Here is a 19,967-nt window from a genome sequence, read left to right as displayed (position 1 = left end):
ATGATCATCTATAAAGGAACATGATGATTTAATATTTATTTTGATTTACAAAACTTTCAAACATTTTCTGATTGAAAAAACTATAAAAAAAAATTATGTGCAAAAAAAATAAATAAATAAATGTTTTTTTTTTGAAAAAATAGAAAAAATTAAGTTGTTTTTTTGTACAAAACTAAAAATTTTGTGTCTATAGAGGAGTATGATGATGGAACATTGATGTACAAAACTGAAAAAAAAATGAAAACAAAAATAAATATTTATAAAAAAAATTGATAATGTTATCAGTTTTAAAACTAAAAAAATTAATAATGTTCATGGTTTTATTGGATAGTTAAATCAAATCAATAAGTAGAAGAATAAAAATATTTAATCTCATACTCTATTTTTTTATCAATTAGTAAAACAATTATCTGAAATATTACTATACAAAATTAATAATATTATTAATTTTAAAAATTAAAAAAAAATTAATAATATTCTCAATTTTATTAAATAGAACTTATTTATTCAAAAAATTTTACATACATAGAAGCTCAACTATCATAACAGTTATAAACCAGCCTTTTAACTAATTAATTCAAAATTAATTGCGAAACCGCAAGTTGTCCCTACCACATGTATCCCTGATCTTTGATCTGATCGAATCAGAAAGCATATATTCCAATAGAGATACGTGGTGTGTACGAGATAGATGTCTTTGCTTGCTTGACCTTTATGCCCTGCGCTAAACCCTAAACCCTGCCAGAGAGCGTGAAGCAAAGCAGTAGCAGTGTACCCACCATCACCCAAAAACAACAAACCAGAAACTTGTCTCTGTTTCTTGCCCACCCACATGTGGTGTATCCTAGGGTTTTGGAATCTACTGCCTCTCTCTGCCCAACAACACCCAAATCACCAATATTCACCGTGTACCCAAAAGGTTGTTTAATTTGTTTTACACATTGAGTAGTCTTTTGAAATTTATGTCCTGTGTATTTTTTTCTTTTCTTTTCATTTTTTTCCCCCTATGAAACATCATGAACAGTAAGTAAGCAAAATTATTTACTGATTCTGTGTTTGTAAAATTGCTATTGTAAGATGATAAACAGAGAGGGAATCAGAAAATTAATCGAGAAAGGCAAAAAAGAGAGAGAGGGTAGACAACGTAGATGGGTGTTTGATGCGCTCATTTGGGTTAGACGTTTTTAGCTTGATTTTTTTTAGTTATTTGACTATTTTAACCTGTCTGAACAAATTATTTTTGAATGATGATTGAATTTATTTATTGTTTTTAGTTAACTTCATGATTGTAAAAGAAAAAATAAAATAATTATGATTTAAATGTGACATTTTGAAGTGATTTGGAAAATTAACTTTTAGTTTTTAACTTATTTTGAGTTACATCACCTCTCATATTTTTTATACAAAAAGACAAAAACCAAAAAAATAAAAAAATTAACTCTTCACCAACTTTCTAAATCACCCTTTTATCTTGTTAAGTAAAATAGTTTGTTTTATCTTTGGCTAATTTAGTGCCAAACTTGCATCCCAAACTACCTCCTCAAATCATAAATAATCATTTCCATATTGGACTTTCATTTGTTGGTGTGTTTTAACTCAAATTATCTCATTAATATTTGAATCTTGAATTTGGGGAAGACCAAAAAATAAAAAATAAAAAGAAGTGAATATTTTTAACTAAGAGCATCTCTAATTCTGAACCAAAGTTTTCATCAAATCTGAGTAAAAAAATGATTTTTTTTCTCAATCTGATACCGAGTGCTCCAACGGTTGATTTTCATCAAATTTTTATCAAATCTGTGCTGGGATAATCGGTTGGTCGACCGGCCGGTCGACCTAAGCCAAAACAATTTTTTTTTTTATTTTTTTTGAACTTTTTGAACCTTTTAGTGGTCGACCGGTAAGGCAAAAAAATTTTTTTTTTTCAACTGTTTGACCTTTTTTTTGGAACTGTTTGAACCTTTTGGTGGTCAACCGGTTGGTCTCCCCCAACGGTCATGCACAGTGTTTTGATGAAATGTGGAGCCTGTCCTTAGTTTGGTGAAACGTTTGGTGAAATCTCGATTTGATATCAATTTGGTGAAATTGTTGGAGCATGAAAAAGTACTTTTTTCACCAAATTTTAAATTTAATGCCAGATTTAGTTCAGGATTAGAGATGGTCTAACATCATAAATACAATTCAAAAATCGAAAAACAACAGAAACGTTAAAGTCACAAAATTATGTGCCATACAATTTATAGTATCCTTGAAAATACAACCACAAAGAAAATACAAAGGATCACCCATGCTAAAAGTTAAAAGCTTGTGTTCCTCCATAAATAGGAATTAGGAAGATGAGTGATGTTAGGGATCATGAAAAAAATATTATAAAAATGATTATGAAAGATTTTTCATTGTTAGATACAATAAAATACTACACACTGATCAAAGGATGAAAAATCTTCATGATGCATTTCATAATATTTTCTTCATAATTCCTAATATTAAAGTGACATTTTTTTCATATGAAAGTTCAAAGCCAATTGCTTCAAGAACCTTTGAAGAGAACTATCACAACAATGGAGGAAAGCAAAGAGAAGAGAATATTACCAAAAGGGTCCACTGTAACACTCTTGGATATGACTTTATCTTCTGCAATAACACCATTTGAAACCTTCACATATACCAAATATTGCACAAGAAAATAGCCCAAAAAAATAAAATCAAATCAAATAAAATCAAACTTTAAGTTTGCAAGAAAAGGGGGCACTTACTACAGTCTTTTGGGTGGCAAATGCACTTCAATCCAATCCCACAATTGCCGTGGGGCTTGTTACACTCGTCGCAGATATTGGGTACATGGTTAGGAATATCGAAAGAAATCCTGGTTCCCAACTCATATCCTTCCAAGTTGTCATCAACCGATGAATTTCTTCTATAAACTCTACTATACCGCGAGCAATTCAAATCATATGGATGAAAACCCTTGTCCAGTTTTTCAGTATCATTCACAAATAAGCACGAATATGATTTATCATTTTTTTGTTCGCAAAGATTCAAGGCTGCTTTGCCTCCATGTAGGCCAGTACAGTTAAATTTAGCTTTGAACAAGTGATTTTTTGATGAGCAATCGAAGAGAGCAAGTGAATTTGGATTTGGAGGAGAAGGAAAGCCCGCGGAGAGAAGCGCAGGAGAGACATAATTGGATGAAGAAGAACATGAAGAGTGAGAGATGGTTAGTAGTTTAGTGGTATAATCAATGGAGGAGATTTGGAATAGGCCAAGGGAGGTCCTAAAGTATAGTTTTTGAGACTTGCAAACTACCATGTGGCTTAGTAGGGATGATTCTGTTGAATTTTGAAGAAAAAATGGTTTTTGAATTGTAATTTTGCCACAAAAGCTTGTTGGGTTTTGTTTGGCTAAAGATTTTGGGAAGAAGTTGAGTGTGAGTAGGACAAGATGAAGAAGATGGACTTTCTTCAAGGCTTGCATTTTTTTTGGTTTGGTTTTCCTTTTTCTTCGGTGGTTTGATCTTTTAAATCCGAAGAATTTTCTGGGTGAAGAGTTGTATGATAAGAAGAGCGTAAATGGGAAATGTTTGGGGCATCGAATTGTGAGACTCGAATGCCTCGACTTTGTTTTTTCTATGTTGGTTTGGTTTTTTTTTTTTTTTTTTTTTTTAGAAGGGTGGTTATGTGTAGAGAATATCTCGCCCCAATTCAGTTTGTGTGGTTGGCTGGGTTGTTTTTTTTTTTTTTTTTTTTTTTTGGGAATGGTGGTTATATGTAAGGGTGTGCCAAAAAAATATCCCGCACCAACTCAATCTGTGTGGTTGGCTGGTTTTTTTTTTTTTTTTCTTGAAAGGGTGGTTATGTGCAGGGGTGTGCCAAAAAATTAGATATCTTGCACCAACTCAGCCAATCTTTTAGATTCTCATGCCAAAAAATTGTCGAGGTATTCGAGCTCTACAATTCGAGGCCCCTGGCATCACGGAGAATAAAAGGATAAAAAATAGTAAAACAGAGAATCCACTTTATATCTGTTACAAATTTAACTTGCTGCGTTGTTCTTCATATCTTTTAGAAGATGCTTTGAGTTAACTTGCTGTGTTGTTTCATATCTTTTAGAAGATGCTTTGGGGACCCATATAAAAGAAATTTACTTTCCATCTCAAATAGATCTCTTTTCTCCAAATTCCCATCCCTGATCCATCAATTCCTCTGCAACAACTTTTTCTGCAGAGAAATTTCTCTTTCTTTTAAGACCTTTTTTTCACTCATCATGGTTCTTCCTCTGTGTCTGATTCTTTTTTCTTTGCCATTTTTTTTGTATTAAAAACAAAAAATCACGAGAACTACACATTTAAATATAAAAGAAAGCCCAACAAATAGCCATAATCATACAATAAATTCAAACAAACATGAGAAATACAATCAAACAAATAAAAGGGAAATAACAGCAAGTCGGTGTAGAAAGTTAAACTCCTAACTTAAGAGGTGCGAAGACTCTTGGCCAACGAGTTAGTCTTGTTAGTTTTTCATTATCATCAATTTATTTGTGTTTTTAACCTTTTTGCCTAATGATCATCATGAGGAAGGCTTTAACCATAGACAGCCCAAATTTCTCATACAAAGTATCCCTCTCTTAAATTGCTCACTTCAAATTGAAAGCATGGCAATGTAGTAGATATTGCTACCTTTGAGATCCCCTGCTGTCATTTAAGAAAGAAATCTAGTGGCAGACAAAGTTGTTGGCATGGGCCTCCATGATTGACAATAATTTAGTTTTTTCATTAATCATCCGAAGTGTTTAGATTAGATGAAGCAGAAAAGTCAAAAGTAATTTTATCTTCTTTAGAGTTCACAAAGACAGGATGCTACATTTAACTTAAGAGGATTTGAGTATATACCAACTGCACAGGGCCTTCTGTTTAACACAATTTGAATTCAATTCAATTTATTTATCTTTTTAATAATTAAGAAACTCCAAAAAGTTAATTTTGAATTGAAAATTTGATAACATGGCGACAAACCCTTATGTCTAATGGATTAATACATTTATAGATGCGATCGTGTTTAAGATTCTTGTCACATTGTCTAGCTGGAGTGGGAAAAATCTAAAAAAAATCTTGAGATGTTGATTTTTTATTATGATTCAATTTTAAATAATGAATAGTAATTCTAAATAAATAATCAATAACAAATTGACATAACGATTTAACGTGAAAAAAATCACAATTAGACTACTTCAATTGTGATAAAAAATAACAGGCCAAAACCACAAAACAATCTACTAAGAAGACTAAAAAAAATTACATGCGACAATCATCAATTATCTAGTGAATCCATGCCCAAATTGAACCAAACCCAATTCCACCACCGTTTTCACCTCGGAATTGCTTGCCTAACGTTGAATCCATAGTGTCAATGTTGAATCCACGACGATAAGTCACTCTGAAGTCCACCGAAGAACACTTCTCTCTTTTTGTGAATGAAAGAACAAAAATAACCCTTGATGTTTGTTAATATGAAACTCGTTGATTAATCGATCACCCTCAAATCATCAATGAAAATACCCTCAAATATATGTGTTTGGTTTGTGTTTTGAAACATGTTTTTGGAAGAAAATTTTCAAAAACATGTTTGGTTACAAATGTTCTCAAAAAAATTCCAAAATTATTTCTCTCTATTACACATCAATCCATCATTTTTTCTCTCATTTCTGAAAGATGTTCTATCAATGGCAATCAATCGGAATACCCGTGAGGGTGTTTATCACGCAAGAATGTTGAATATCCGGAAGATAGAAAATAGTTAACTTTGCAGTTCTTTTTCTATCTCTTATTCACAACCTGTTGTCACTATTTATATATCAATAGGAGACTCTTGGCAATAGGTATAATCTAAGAACAGTTTCCATGTTTCACAGAGTTGTGTCTGTTGATAATTTGAATTCAAATTATCAACCAACTAACGGATTCTTAATGGAAGGTTTATAACACTGCTAGGGAGAAGAATTCTAACGAAGTGAGTCACACCAATTTTATGGTGTGGTCATTCTTTATTCCATCATCTCCCACTTGAACACACCATAATAAGACGATAAACCTGAGTTGAGCATTTTTAACCTTGGTACCAAAATTTTGCCTCATGCCAACTTTCATCTATGAAATTACCTCATAGATCGACGTCTGATTGTGACTTGGCCTTACGTGCGCACGTTTTTGTCACTAATCTGACCGCACCCTTACGAATGTGTTCTCCCACTGATAACACATTCCAGATGACTTCAATTCACTATATTACAAGTGAACGGCATCAATTTTCAGTAATGGGTTCATAATCCATACCCAATCACCATTGATGACTTCAGCCGTACACATTTTTCATGTGTCGACCTGCACTGAAATTATTGTTAAGTACTTCCTTTAAGACCCATTCCTGAAGGTTTTCCTTAACACACCTTATCAATGACTTTTTGTTGATCAAGCAGACAATATCATCTAGTTAGCACGTTGCATATTATGGACTTTACATCTCATGCTAACTTATAATATCCGTACCTTGTCAGTTCCTCTATCTTGTTACCTGACCAAACACATGTTTCTATGTAAGATAGAGTCGCAAAACATCGGTTATCTAGGCGTCCCCAGAGTCATCCGACTATGCTCTTATATAAGTAGCTAAACCACCTAACTAGGTATTTTTCAATCCCATATTAGCTATATGTTCTCTGAATTTTTCCAGAGATAACCCTTTGGTCATAGGGTCAGCTACCATCTCTTCTGAGGGTATATAGTTGACTTTGATTTCACCTTTCTCCACTATGTCCTGAATATAGTGGTAACTAACATCAATATGTTTTCCCTTAGAGCTATTTGCTCCACTTTTTATTAATGAGATGGCAGACTGATTGTCACAAAACATACTGACTGGTCTGACAGGTATACCTAATTGTAAACTGTCAACAAATCGTTTTATCCAGACCACATTACTAACGGCTGTGCTGCAAGCTATATATTCAGCTTCCATAGTATATTTTGCAACACAACTCTGTTTCTTACTTAACCAAGAAACTGCTGTTCCACCAAACAAGAACACATGACCACTAGTAGATTTTCTATTACTACATCTCCTACAAAATCCGCATCAGTGTATCCTTTTATGTCTAAATCACACAAACCAAAACATAACTTAAAGTTTTTAGTGCCTTTTAAATACCTGAATATTCTTTTGACTGCTTGCCAATGTTCCTTACCTGGATTAGATTGAAACCGACTTACCAATCCGACTGCATGACAGATGTCAGGTCTAGTGCTTGTCATGGCATACATTAGGCTGCCTACTGCTTGAGCATACGGAACATTTTTCATTTCCTCAATGTCAGACTTAGTTTGAGGACTCATACTTTTACTAAGACTTTGTCCCTTGCAAACAGGCGTACTTAAAGAATTACAGTTATCCATATTAAATCTTTTGAGCACTTTGTCTAGATATTTCTCTTGATCTAGATATAATAATTTTGAATTTCTATCTCTTGAAATTCTAATTCCTAGAACATAGGTTGCAAGACCCATGTCTTTCATTTCAAATCTAGACGCTAAGAAAATTTTGGTTTTTATAATCATATCTGGACAGTTTCCTGCTAACAATATATCATCCACGTATAAAGATAATATTGCTAACTTGTCAACATTTTTCCAGATATAAACACAGTGATCTAATGGACTTACAACATAGCCCATTTCTAAAATGGCTTGGTGGAATTTCAAGTACCATTGTCTTGAAGATTGTTTAAGTCCATATAGAGATTTCTTCAACTTGTAGACTTTATCCTCGTTGCCTTGGTTATGGAAACCATCAGGTTGCATCATATAAATTTCTTCTTTTAATTCTCCATTGAGAAAAGCAGTTTTAACATCTAATTGATGCAATTCTAAATCCATCCTGGCTACTACCGCCATTAGAATCCTTATAGAGGCAAATTTTGCAATAGGAGAATACGTATCTACAAAGTCTATGCCAGGTTGTTGAGTGAATCCCTTGGCAACTAACCTGGCCTTGTATTTCTCCAAACTTCCATCTACTTTGAATTTCTTTCTAAGAACCCATTTGCAACCAATGGTTTTTCTTCCATTCGGAAGATCGGTTAATTCCCAAACATCATTTTTCTTGATCGAGTCAAGTTCTTCATTCATTGACTCAAGCCATTGTGGAGCATCACTATTACTCATTGCTTCATTATAACTAGTAGGATCATCTACTAAGTTATTAAGTTCTTCAACTTGAAAAACATAATGATCTTTCAAAACCGTAGATGGACGTCGTGCTCTCTTACTCCCACTTATCTCAGAATTCGAAGCAGGTAAAACAACGTCATGTAATGTGCGTTTGCGCCCACTATTAGATGGTTCGAGAAGAACATGTGGACTGTGTGACAAAGAAGGAAGAGAAGAATCCTGAGATACTTCAGAGAGCAATTCAATTTGTTCAATAGGAGTAACAAGATCAATGGATTCAATAAAAATAGCATCTCTACTTTCTATTAATCCACGTTCGGGATGGTAAAAACGATAACCACTTCCATTTTCGACATAACCAATAAACTTGCATTCCCAAGTTTTGCTTCCTAATTTATCCCTTAAAGGTTTGGGAATAAGTACATGTGCCTTACATCCCCAAACTTTGAGAGTTTGAACATTAGGTTTAGTTCCATGCCAGCATTCATAAGGAGTTAGAGGTTTGGCTTTTGTTTCAACTCTATTTAAGATATACGCAGCGGTGGACAAGGCTTCCCCCCAAAAATGAATAAGAAGATCAGCATGAGCCATCATAGACCTTGTCATTTCCATGAGAGTACGATTTCGTCTTTCTGCAACCCCATTTTGTTGTGGTGTATATGGCATTGTAAACAAATGTTTTATGCCATACTCTTTGCAGAAAGAATCCATAGCTTCATATTCGCCACCTCTATCATTATTCAAGTGTTTAATGGACCGACCAAGTTGTTTTTCTACCTCTAATTTATATTCCTTAAACTTTTCAAGTGCTTCTGATTTGTGTTTAAGAAGGTAGATGTGTCCATATCTTGAATAATCATCAGTGAAAGTAATAAAGTATTCCATACTTCGATGGGTTTTAGTTCTTAAAGGCCCACAAATGTCCGAATGAATTATTTCAAGTAATTCCGATGATTTCCAATGTTTAAAAAATGGCTTGCTAGTCATTTTACCTTTGATACATGGTTCACATATGTCAAAATCATCAGAACATACTTTAGGCAATAAACCACTTTTAAACATTCGAGACATTTTATTTTTATTAATGTGACCTAACCTTAAATGCCATAAATAAGAACTATTACTAGTAGAAACATGCAAATAATCAGAAATACATACTTTATTATCAATAGGAAGAGAGTACATGTCATTCACTCTTACACCTTTCACTAATACACTCCCTTTCTTAATCAATACTGTGTTAAACCTAAAATTAACCTCAAAACCTTTTTGAGTTAACACCGGAACTGTCATGACCCAAACCCGCCCCTATGGGTTAAGGACATAACCGGCCAGTAATCCTGAGATTACCTACGGCCTCAGACCAAAATAGACGAAACTCGTCAGAGTAAAGGGGCCAAACGGAAGCAATAATTAAAACTTTGTCCATAGAGCCGTGCTTATATGCACTTTAAACAAACCATACTCGGATACGTTAATAACCCACATCGAAAGTACAGTTTCACAAAATTCATTACAGACAGGATCATCCAAAATGAGTCAACCTATATCAGACTATGTACAGACATACACTAGGCCCTTGCCAACATAACAAAACATAAGTACATACTAAAAGGGCAAGGATGGCCTCATGTGTGAGGCACAAGGCTGACTCTCCCAAAACTCGTGTTGTTCCTAGCAGGCTTCACTGGGGCTGGGTTTGTGCTTCTCTTGGCTCACCTACAAACACATGAATGAGCGTGGGCGATAGCCCAGTGAATAATATCAAACATGACAGTTACATAACAATATATAGAACAACCTGCTCCAAACGGCCTTGGGCCCAATTCATACTTCTATTTAACGAATATATATATATATATATCTATACAAAATTCAAATCAAGTAACTGTAATTCTAAACATTCTGGCCTTTGGCCCATTCGGGTTTCCATTCATGGCAAAACGGCCTTCGGCCCATTCACTTATGTCTAAACGGCCTTCGGCCCATTCATTTCTGTCCAAATGGCCATCGGCCCGTTCATTCATGTCAAAACGGCTTTTAGCCTACTCATTCATGTCAAAACGGCTTTTAGCCTACTCATTCATATCAAAACGGCTTTTAGCCTACTCATTCATATCAAAACGGCTTTTAGCCTATTCATTCATATCAAAACGGCTTTTAGCCTATTCATTCATATCAAAACGGCTTTCAGCCTATTCATTCATATCAAAACGACCTTCGGTCCATTCATTCACACCTGTCAGACTTTTGTCCACAATCCAAATTAACAACTCATAAGGTTTATAAGGGAATAAACAATTAGACATTGACAAGCCTTCGAATATTGATATTACTCACAGTGATCGGCTTGTTGATTTGCCCTGGAGCTTGACCCTACACGTTTCATGAACACAAAAGGGTCATTAACAGTCCAATTCGTTCCTTAATTCACATATTCCTCTTTAGGCTTTATTCTTATCTTATCAACTCATTTACAATGCTTAACATATGCCTAAGAGTGCTTATAAGTGAAAGAGAATGGAAAACGAAACACAGAACGCATGAACAAAATTTCAGAAAACAGGGTCCCCGCTCGAGCGTGGACTTCCCCGCTCGAGCGGACACTATAGGCCTGCAAAAGTACTGGTTGCATGAAAATTACGCTCGAGCGTTAAATAGAACGCTCGAGCGGAAGGCCTGTCAATATTGCTCCCACGCTCGAGCGTCAACTTTCCCGCTCGAGCGGAAACCATGTCTGTAGAAAATGCTGGGAGCTCGATTTCTCCGCTCGAGCGTAACTTCACCCGCTCGAGCGGACATCGAAAATCTGGGTTTTCCAGATTGAGTTCTTGAGCTTCAAATCGGTTTTCCAGCTACATTACTTGCATGCAACGGCTCAAATTACACATTTACACATGCTAACATGGTACTAATACAAGATTACAACATCAGGAAGCTCAATTTCATGATTTATCTACATGCATGTCCCGAAATATCTCAAACCCATCATCAACATGCTCAAATTCAAACATTCAAGACTTATACTCCCATGATTTGTACATGCATGTGGGAGATGCTCATCATTCTCAACTTAGATGGTACAAATGGTGATTACAACATGAGCTTTACCCAAAACTCTACATGAATCATGTGTTTCAAGCTCAAACATGCAGATTCAAGGTAATTTCTTACATGCATGAGTTCCAAGACTTCAAACTCAACAAAAATCAACTTATAACATGCTCTTTAACATTCTTTCAACTTTGAACTTACAAATTACAAACAAGAGTCCATGAATTCACTTACCTAAAAGCTTCAACCCTCAAACTCTAGCCAAATATTGAGCTAGATCTTCAAATTCCCAAGTCTTGAGCCCAAATTACACAAGTCTCTCCCTTTCTCTCTCTACAACCGGCCCTCTCTTCTCTTCCTTGAGTTTAATATCAGTCAAAATGAGGCTAGGGAGGGAGAGATTGAGTGTTTAAAGCTTGACAACAAAATCCACTAAAGCCAAGATTATAATAATAAAGTAGTTGGGCTCTAATTCATCAATTTAATCGGTTTAATCTAACCCGAATCAATTTTCAATTAAATTTCACCGTAGGCTCTAAAAATTATGCCAATCACAACGGCGTAGTCGATTTCAGGTTCTGTGGCCGATAAGGCCTCCAATTTAATTTTCGAAGTGGTAAAATCAAACAGATATTCCTACGGTGAACAGATAAAAATTCAAAACCACATATTTTCACATAATGGCATACAAAACCATGCTAAACACATAACCATAAACAACTTAAGGGCCAATTAGCATAATACAGAACAGGGATGGCACAGGAACTGAAATCAAATTTCGCCGAATATTAGGTACATAAAGCACATCATGAAGCACAATAGAAGTCCCTTTAATAGAGAATTGACAATTGCCGATACCCAAAACATCACTATAGGAGTTGTTGCCCATGTAGATTCTGTGTTCACCAACCTTCTTTTCAGTAAACTTCATGAACATGTCTTTATTTTGCACAATATGTCTAGTTGCAGCAGAATCAATCCACCATGAATTTGATGAAGGCTCAAGTACCAATGCTTCAGAAATTGTCATGGCAACAGGGTTATTATCCTTGTTCTGCTTCTTCTGAGGACAATTGGCTTTGATATGACCTTTTTGACCGCACTTATAACATGGACCAATTTGATGCTTGTGATGTTGTTGTTTGTGCCATTCTTGTGGTTTCTTCCATCCTTTCTGAAATCCCTTCTTCCATTTTTTCTTGAAAAAAGTCATCTTTTTCTTGTTGAATGGAGTGTGGGAATTATTCTGTGGTTGTGGTGAAGATTGTGCCATCAACAAGTTAGAAGACAATCCTTCTTTACGCCTGCGCTTCATCCTTTCTTCTTCCAAAACTAAGAGTACAGACAATGTGACCATTGAAATCTCTCGTCCACTATGAGTTAAAGATGTGATAACATGATCCCAAGATAAGGGAAGACTATTAAGTATAGTAGTTACTTGCATCTTGTCCAACAAAGAGTGATCAGCATTGGATAATTCTTTAGCAATTAATTCCATTTGATTAACATGATCACCAACACTATCATTTTCACTCATACGAGTATTATTATATTTGTCCAAGAGCAATTGAATTTGAGTATCCGATCGGACTCCATACTTACTTTCTAGTGCTTCCATTAGTTGTCTTGCAGTTTCATGTTCTTCAAAGAGCGGAATTATGTTATCTTTCATATTATGTAACATAGTTGCCTTTGCCATTGCATCATCTTCTATCCATTTATTTTGGAACCAATTTGAATCATCATCTGGTTTAGAAGTGGATAAAGTATGCAATGTTTTCTCATGTGTAAGAAGATAAGATATGTGACGTTTCCATGCTCGGAAATTATTTCCATTTAGCATCTCGATTCTCGAAGAATCCATTGTATTTTTAATAGCCATATTAAAAATAAAATGTGATACTATGAAAATTCAAATGTGAATATGAAAATTCAAATGTGAATATTACAATACTAAACTAAAAATAAAAATAAGCAAAATTAAAAACAACAAAAAAATAAGAAAAAGCCTTGTAGTTGTTGAATCAACTCCTGTGATGAAAATGATGTGAAGGAAGAGAACGATACTGATGCCTTGGGTAAGTAGAATGATGAAAACCCAAAGGCCTAGTAAACCCAATACTTTGCTTATAAGTATTGTAATAATAATTACGAGCCCAAGGAACACAATGGTGCCTTTTAAACAATGGTCCTTTGAATGTTTTCCTTGGTAACACCCTTGGATACGCACCTCCGTGAATTTTGTTTTCAGAAAATTTAGTACAACGATCCACAGAAAAATTCTTAGAAGAATTCTGAAAATTTTGGCTTTTGAATGACTGTAAACGGCCTTGAAATGAGCGAGAACGAGCCAAAAAACCAAGTGGACCAGGCTGCTGCCGGTCCGGGCACTGTGCTGAACCGGTTTGAACCGGCTGAGACCGAACCGGCGTGAACCGCTGGTCAACGCGCGAGTCAACGCGCGGGTCAGGCGAGGCAGACGGACGCGGGTCCGGGCGCGGGGCGCTGGACGCTGGGTCGACGCGCGGATCTGGGCGCGGACCTAGGCTGGCACGCGGGTTGGCTCGCTGGGCTGGCTGGGATGGCACACTGGGCTGGTCCGTGTGTTTTGCAGGCTGTGTCTGTGGATTGGGCTGCGCCTGTCTGTGGGCTGCGCCTGAATAAATGGGCTGATCAAAATTCTTTTTAATTTTCAGGCCCAAAGGAATTGATTTCCTTGTTGTGGTCCTGATTTTTGGGCCTTTTCTTTTAATTATTGAATTCAACCCAACCAAATTTAAATGCAAAACAGAATCTTCTTCTTCTTTTTCTGGGCACTGTAGATCGTCTTCTCCGGTGGGGGTAGGAGTCCAAACACTGTAAGTTGAATTTTGTGGATCAATTTTTTTCCGTTTTTCACAACGAATTACACCGTTGTGATCAAAATTCTGTGAAGAACAAGAGAGAGCAAATTTGGAGACCCAATTGGAACCGAAAAATATTTTGTAAAATTTCTTCCAACGGTGCAATTCGGCTTCACTTTCGGCAAGGTTCGGAACAACAGCGCCACCAACAGTTATTTTCTTCGGATAATATTCTGGGAATACGACACGTTGGTGATAATTATATAAACAAACAGAATTCACCAATGCCGAAGATTGTTGATCAATTATTTTCTGAATTTTCGGCAAAAAGATTTCAGAAACTTGTCTTTCTTCCGGACTAAAATTCGACATCTGCGATAATGGGTAACCTGGCTCTGATACCACTGAAAGATGTTCTATCAATGGCAATCAATCGGAATACCCGTGAGGGTGTTTATCACGCAAGAATGTTGAATATCCGGAAGATAGAAAATAGTTAACTTTGTAGTTCTTTTTCTATCTCTTATTCACAACCTGTTGTCACTATTTATATATCAATAGGAGACTCTTGGCAATAGGTATAATCTAAGAACTGTTGCCATGTTTCACAGAGTTGTGTCTGTTGATAATTTGAATTCAAATTATCAACCAACTAACAGATTCTTACGGGAAGGTTTATAACACTGCTAGGGAGAAGAATTCTAATGAAGTGAGTCACACCAATTTTATGGTGTGGTCATTCTTTATTCCATCAATTTCTGCTTCTCAATTACTTTATCTCTCACACACATCTATTTAACTACAACAAAATATCAAATCATCTCAAACTCCCAAACTCCAAAACTATTTTATACAACCAAACAAACCAAAAAATTTCTAAACTCTCTCCCCAATTTTTTTTTAAAAATTTATCCCAAAACACAAACCAAATACACCCTTTGTTTCTCTTCCTCTCTAAGAATATGGACCGGTTCAACCCTAAAAATAGTAAACAACGCACTTTATATTAAATAGAGCCGTGAAAATTGCTCAAGCACTCATTTCGCTGCTCGAGCAGTGTGACAAAAAGCGGTACTCACATATAGGCCAACTGCTCCAGCAGTAAAACAAGTTTCTCAAAAGTTCAGAATGCATGCAGAAATACTATATGAACCACTTCACCGTACTTGGTTAGCGAAATGGCAAACAAAGAGTGCTCAAAAACAAGATATGGAATGTCATCACAAATTTCTCTACTCAGGCACAATTCAGGTTAAATTCACATCTAAAACACTCATAACTCATAGATACAATAGAGTGAAAACTGAATGGAATTTTGTCTAACGGAATTGTCAATTACAAAAACCTAACAGAGTACACTAACTACAGGAAAAACATATATTTTTTATACAAAGAATACTTGGCCAATCATTTGGTCTCAATCAATGTTACGTGTGCACAGATAGAAAACATATCAGTGGTACATCAACTTCTCACATATCGGTAGAATCCACATTCTATGGGAGCCACCGGCCAGTACATTTTTGGTGTGGTTTTTTCAATACACACGAACTTTTCTTTTGCTCTCAATGATGTTCCAAGGTTAAATTAGTAAATCAACAATAGACATTTGCTCAAGGATCTCATCAAATCCATATTTATCACAACCATCCATTCATCAACAAGGGAATAAAAGGTTTTGATACATAGGTAATTTATATCCACAAAGCTTCATAACAACAGTCATAGCAACCCATAATTATTCAAACAAACACATAAAAATAATACACATAGGCGCACACATACACACACTCATAATTAGCTTATTATTATTGTCCAATAATGTTTTTGTAGTAGTAGACTCAAGCTGGTGGTGGCTTGGCAAGAACAGCTGGGAAATCAAGCAGCACAATCTTGTCAATGACTGTTGAAAATGTAGCAGAAAATTCCACATGTTTGGGATGGCCAAGGAAAGCAGTGAAGTCTTCCTTGGTCTTGAATGTCATCAAGAATGCGTGTGTGAAGCCTTGTGTAAGCATCTCCTGGCTTTCTATGTCCTGTCCCCTGTTCGTTAACAAAGCCCTAGTCACTTACAATCAATTGGCTCAACTACTTCATTGCTATATCACCATAAATTGATGTTTGGACTTACAGTAAAGACGTGTGCACCGACAGATTCATTTCTGGTATGGGAAAGCCTATATTTTGAATAAATTTCAACCATACATTAAATATTAAATTTTTTGAGTATATTTCTTCTTTGTCCGTGGTCATGGATTAGGGAGCTCTATCTAAGCAATTTTTGTTCCTATGTGAATCTCAGAACACAAAAATTTTGAAAATGATTGTACAAGAGTATGTTGAATTTAAGGTTCATGTTGAACTTTTTCTAGTCCTAATAAATATAAAAATTCTAAAATGCTAAAAACATTATAAAAAAAATAAAAATAAAACACTAAAGACAGTCCTTAAAATTTTAATTTATGGACTTGATTTGGTATGGACTACATGTAAAATAAATTGTTTCATCATGGCATTTTGAATGTTGCACTCGAATCATCGTCACCTATTTCCTTGAATTGTTTCTTCCTATATATTTTAGTTTATGGGGTTGTCCACATCAACAAAAGTGATTTTAAGAACCAATAAGATTAAAAAGAGAGAAACAAAGGTTCGTACAAGAAGACATATGATCTGGATTCTCTTTTGAGGCATGAGATCTTTTGAACCTAAATCTTTTTATCCCTTCGTTTCAAATCATTTATAATTATTGAATCATTGAAAATTTCAAACTGTAATATTCTCAAGATATAGGGCTTGTTTGGTGCAACATATTTTAGGTTAAAAGTTGATAATCATAAAACAGCAGTTCTCATTTTCAACTTTTGAATAATCAACTAAAAGTAAAAGTTACGCTAAACAATCTTATACAAACTTTTAAAATAAAATAAATTATAAATAGATCAAATAAGTTGCACCAAATAATCACATAATTGATGTGCATGTTTTCAAGATTGAATGGAGAGTAATTAAGTTTAAATTAAAGAAGAAGAGGAAGAGGGTGGAGTGAGAGACATAAAATTAGAATTACCACTCAAAGGACTTGACAGCATCAATCTCAGAAACAAGTTTCTCCATCCCTTTCACAATCTCATCCACGAACACTTCTTCCTTGAACTTAACCACCACCAAGTGCTTGAACTCTGCCATCACGCTCAAATCCCCAAAACTCCCTCCAAAGAGAAAGCAAACCTAGCAATAGCAAAATAGCAAATGAAAACGGGTTACTAAATCTATGAATATATACACACACGCACACATTATTTGCCTGTCAAGTTCTCCAGAGTGTCTTCAAGTGTCACACTCTTAAATCTGTACCATGAACTCAGTCTCTTCTTTACTAGACAATATCTCCCCCCAATATACTTATAAAAAAAGAAAAAAAAAAAGAAAAGGTATGGAGCCCAACCAAACTCAGACCCACTACTCAGCGTCTTCACCGCTCACCCATTGTCGCGAACTGTGCTTGCCTTTCACACGAATGAGGTCCCTTGGTACTATTCTTCTTGGAATTTGAGCCCTCATTTTACATTATACGATTTGGGATACGACTGATGTATGAGTATTGGAGGTGTTTTGAAAAAATAGTTAAAAATTAATTTTTTGATTTTTATTGAAAAAATAGTTAAAAATTAATTTTTTGATTTTTATTGAAAAAATGTGAGAGTTAATGTGACTCAAAATGAGTTAAAAGTTAGGAAATGACTTTTAACCCACTTCTCAAAAGATGCCTTAATCATGCAATCACATTTCTTTAGGCTGCATTTAGTTGGAGGAATTGGTGTGAGGGGAAAAAAAAAATCAATCTCATTTTTTATTTGGTTATAATGGAAAACATCAGAAAAAAAGTTGTCTTTTACACTGTGTTTGGTTCAGGAATTTGAGAATGAATTTGGAAAGAGAAAAGAAAAATGCAGGTGAAATATGAATACAATATGTCTATATTTCACTTAATTTTACACACATTTTCCCTTTCCATTTCTAAATTCCTTCTCAAATCCCCTAACCAAACACAAGCTTAGGTTCGCTTAGCTCATTTCTTTCTCTATTTTCTAACCCAACCAAAATAAATTGGAATTCAAATCCTATCAATTCTTTCTTATTTTCTTTCTATTTTTCTTTCTCTTTCCATTTCTTTCATCAAAATCTCTTACCAAACACAGCTTTAAAGGTAGGGATGACAATTTGAACCCGACCCAACGAGTACCCGCCCTCTCGACCCCAATTAGAACGGTTTTTTCCCTAAAAATACCCCCGATGGGCTGAGGATGATATTCGAAAATGAATCCCCAACAAATTTTAAGCCGGGGACAGTGATACGTATCACAACCCCAACCCTGACCCGTCCCCAGCCCCGTCTCCCCGATGTGAACTATTATACCCCTCTATATATATATATATATATATAAACCAAATCCTAAAACACAGCTACACTTACACAACCTCACACTCACACACAAGCAGACTGCGATGATGATAAATGTTAATCTGAGCTTCATACCTTTTTTTTTTTCTTCTTATTATCTTATTTTATTTTTGATTTTTAGTTTATTACTATAACTTTTGTGATTAGAAAAACAAGGGTTTGATTTTTTTTATGTTCCCTGTGATGTTTGTAAGTCTGATGACCATGCTAATTCTGATCAATCTGTGAAAGGGTCGGGGATTTTTCGGGGTCAGGGAAACCCGATCCCTGCTAAGGGGCGGGGGTGGGGGCGAGGTGATGGGTTCCTCGCTGGGAATCGGTGGCGGGACGGGAATTTTTTTACCTTTAGGGATTGGGGACGATGAATGTAATACCTAGCCCCATCTTGGCCTGCTGTCATTCCTACTTAGAGGTGACTCAATCATTAACTCTTAAGTTGTGTTTGATTGGAAGATTTGATGAGGGAAATGAAAAGGGAAAGAGATATGAAAATGGAAAGAAAAGGAAAAAGAATTGATAGGATTGAAATTCCAAACTATGTTTGGTTGAGTTGGAAAATGAAAAAGAAAAAGAATTTAAGTGAACTTAAAAAACAAAATGTGAGATTGTATTTCTTTCTTACTTTCTTTTTGCATGTGTTTTCCATTATAATTAAATAAAAAGTGAGATTGCATATCCTTTTTCATTTTTCATTTTTCTCATCAAATCTTCCAACCAAACACAGTTTTAGGTGAGCTCGCCCAAAAAGTTTAAAATCTTTTTATTGTTGAATGTTTTAACTTTATGAAAACTTAATTAGATAAGGTTCTATTTTAATATTTAGCAAACCTCACCTTGAGTCTATATATCAACGGATATTGAACAATATCTAAAACTTGATTTGAGCACCACATTTCAAAAACAAGAACGAATCTGGTATGTGATTGAAGCATGAAATTGATGTTGAATTGGTTTGGGACTTGAAACGGGATGAATTGTTCACCTTGGGCCATAGCTAGTTGTTTAGAATGCTTGAAAGAGCTTGATGAACGTGTGTAGGTCTTTTACTCGCTCTTAATTGGTTGGTGATACACGCGTGCTTGAGGATGTAGTATCATCGTTGCATTCAAATTTTATTCGTATTATAGTCATATACTTCATATTAAAGGTGATTCAACTATTAAGTCACTTAACTTATTACTTAAGACTCACCTAACAAATATTAAAAAATTCTTGTTATTAATTATTTGAAGGTCTAATTTGACCATTTAGGCTATGGTCTAAAAAAAAATTTGGGCTGCTACTGTCTTAGATTGGGTTGGAAGTGTGTTATATGAGTGGCTACAAGTAATTAATCAATTTGTTTCTCATTAAAATGTGCTTTTATTACAATCAAATTGATTTT

The 19,967-nt window shown here is 35.1% G+C and overlaps 2 protein-coding genes across 5 annotated transcripts; both read right to left on the bottom strand.

The window, feature by feature from the left end:
- Positions 1-2,162: 2,162 nt before the first annotated feature.
- On the bottom strand, positions 2,163-3,717 carry LOC114307567 (uncharacterized). 2 transcript variants are annotated; one of them, XM_028252964.2, is made up of 2 exons: positions 2,757-3,717; positions 2,163-2,634 (listed from the first exon to the last, which is right to left on the bottom strand). In XM_028252964.2, exons 1-2 carry the CDS (start codon positions 3,472-3,474, stop codon positions 2,531-2,533), a joined length of 822 nt encoding a protein of 273 aa, XP_028108765.2. In that variant the 5' UTR covers positions 3,475-3,717; the 3' UTR covers positions 2,163-2,530. The 2 variants fall into 2 exon arrangements, with proteins under 2 accessions (XP_028108765.2, XP_082761520.1); XM_082905394.1 differs by having other exon boundaries at positions 2,163-2,656; positions 2,757-3,615.
- A 12,023-nt stretch (positions 3,718-15,740) lies between these two features.
- LOC114307566 (Stress responsive A/B Barrel Domain-containing protein) lies at positions 15,741-17,685 on the bottom strand. 3 transcript variants are annotated; one of them, XM_028252962.2, is made up of 3 exons: positions 17,567-17,685; positions 17,189-17,349; positions 15,741-16,161 (listed from the first exon to the last, which is right to left on the bottom strand). In XM_028252962.2, exons 2-3 carry the CDS (start codon positions 17,305-17,307, stop codon positions 15,960-15,962), a joined length of 321 nt encoding a protein of 106 aa, XP_028108763.1. In that variant the 5' UTR covers positions 17,308-17,349; positions 17,567-17,685; the 3' UTR covers positions 15,741-15,959. The 3 variants fall into 3 exon arrangements, with proteins under 3 accessions (XP_028108763.1, XP_028108764.1, XP_028108762.1); XM_028252963.2 differs by having other exon boundaries at positions 17,426-17,664; XM_028252961.2 differs by lacking the exon at positions 17,567-17,685 and adding an exon at positions 17,476-17,564.
- Between the last annotated feature and the right edge of the window lie 2,282 nt (positions 17,686-19,967).

The sequence above is a fragment of the Camellia sinensis genome, chromosome 14, assembly GCF_055761805.1.
Source record: "Camellia sinensis isolate YWXY chromosome 14, ASM5576180v1, whole genome shotgun sequence".
NCBI lineage: Eukaryota > Viridiplantae > Streptophyta > Magnoliopsida > Ericales > Theaceae > Camellia > Camellia sinensis.
The sequence above is the reverse complement of the archived record's forward strand: the minus strand, read 5'-3'. Positions and strand labels throughout refer to the sequence as shown.

Coding starts and splice junctions, on each gene's coding strand:
- LOC114307567 (XM_028252964.2), bottom strand. CDS start 3,474: ATGCAAGCCTTGAAGAAAGTCCATCTTCTTCATCTTGTCCTACTCACA. Junction 2,635..2,756: donor TTGCCACCCAAAAGACTGTA/GTAAGTGCCCCC, acceptor GTGTTATTGCAG/AAGATAAAGTCATATCCAAG.
- LOC114307566 (XM_028252961.2), bottom strand. Junction 16,162..17,188: donor GCTGTCAAGTCCTTTGAGTG/GTAATTCTAATT, acceptor GTTAACGAACAG/GGGACAGGACATAGAAAGCC.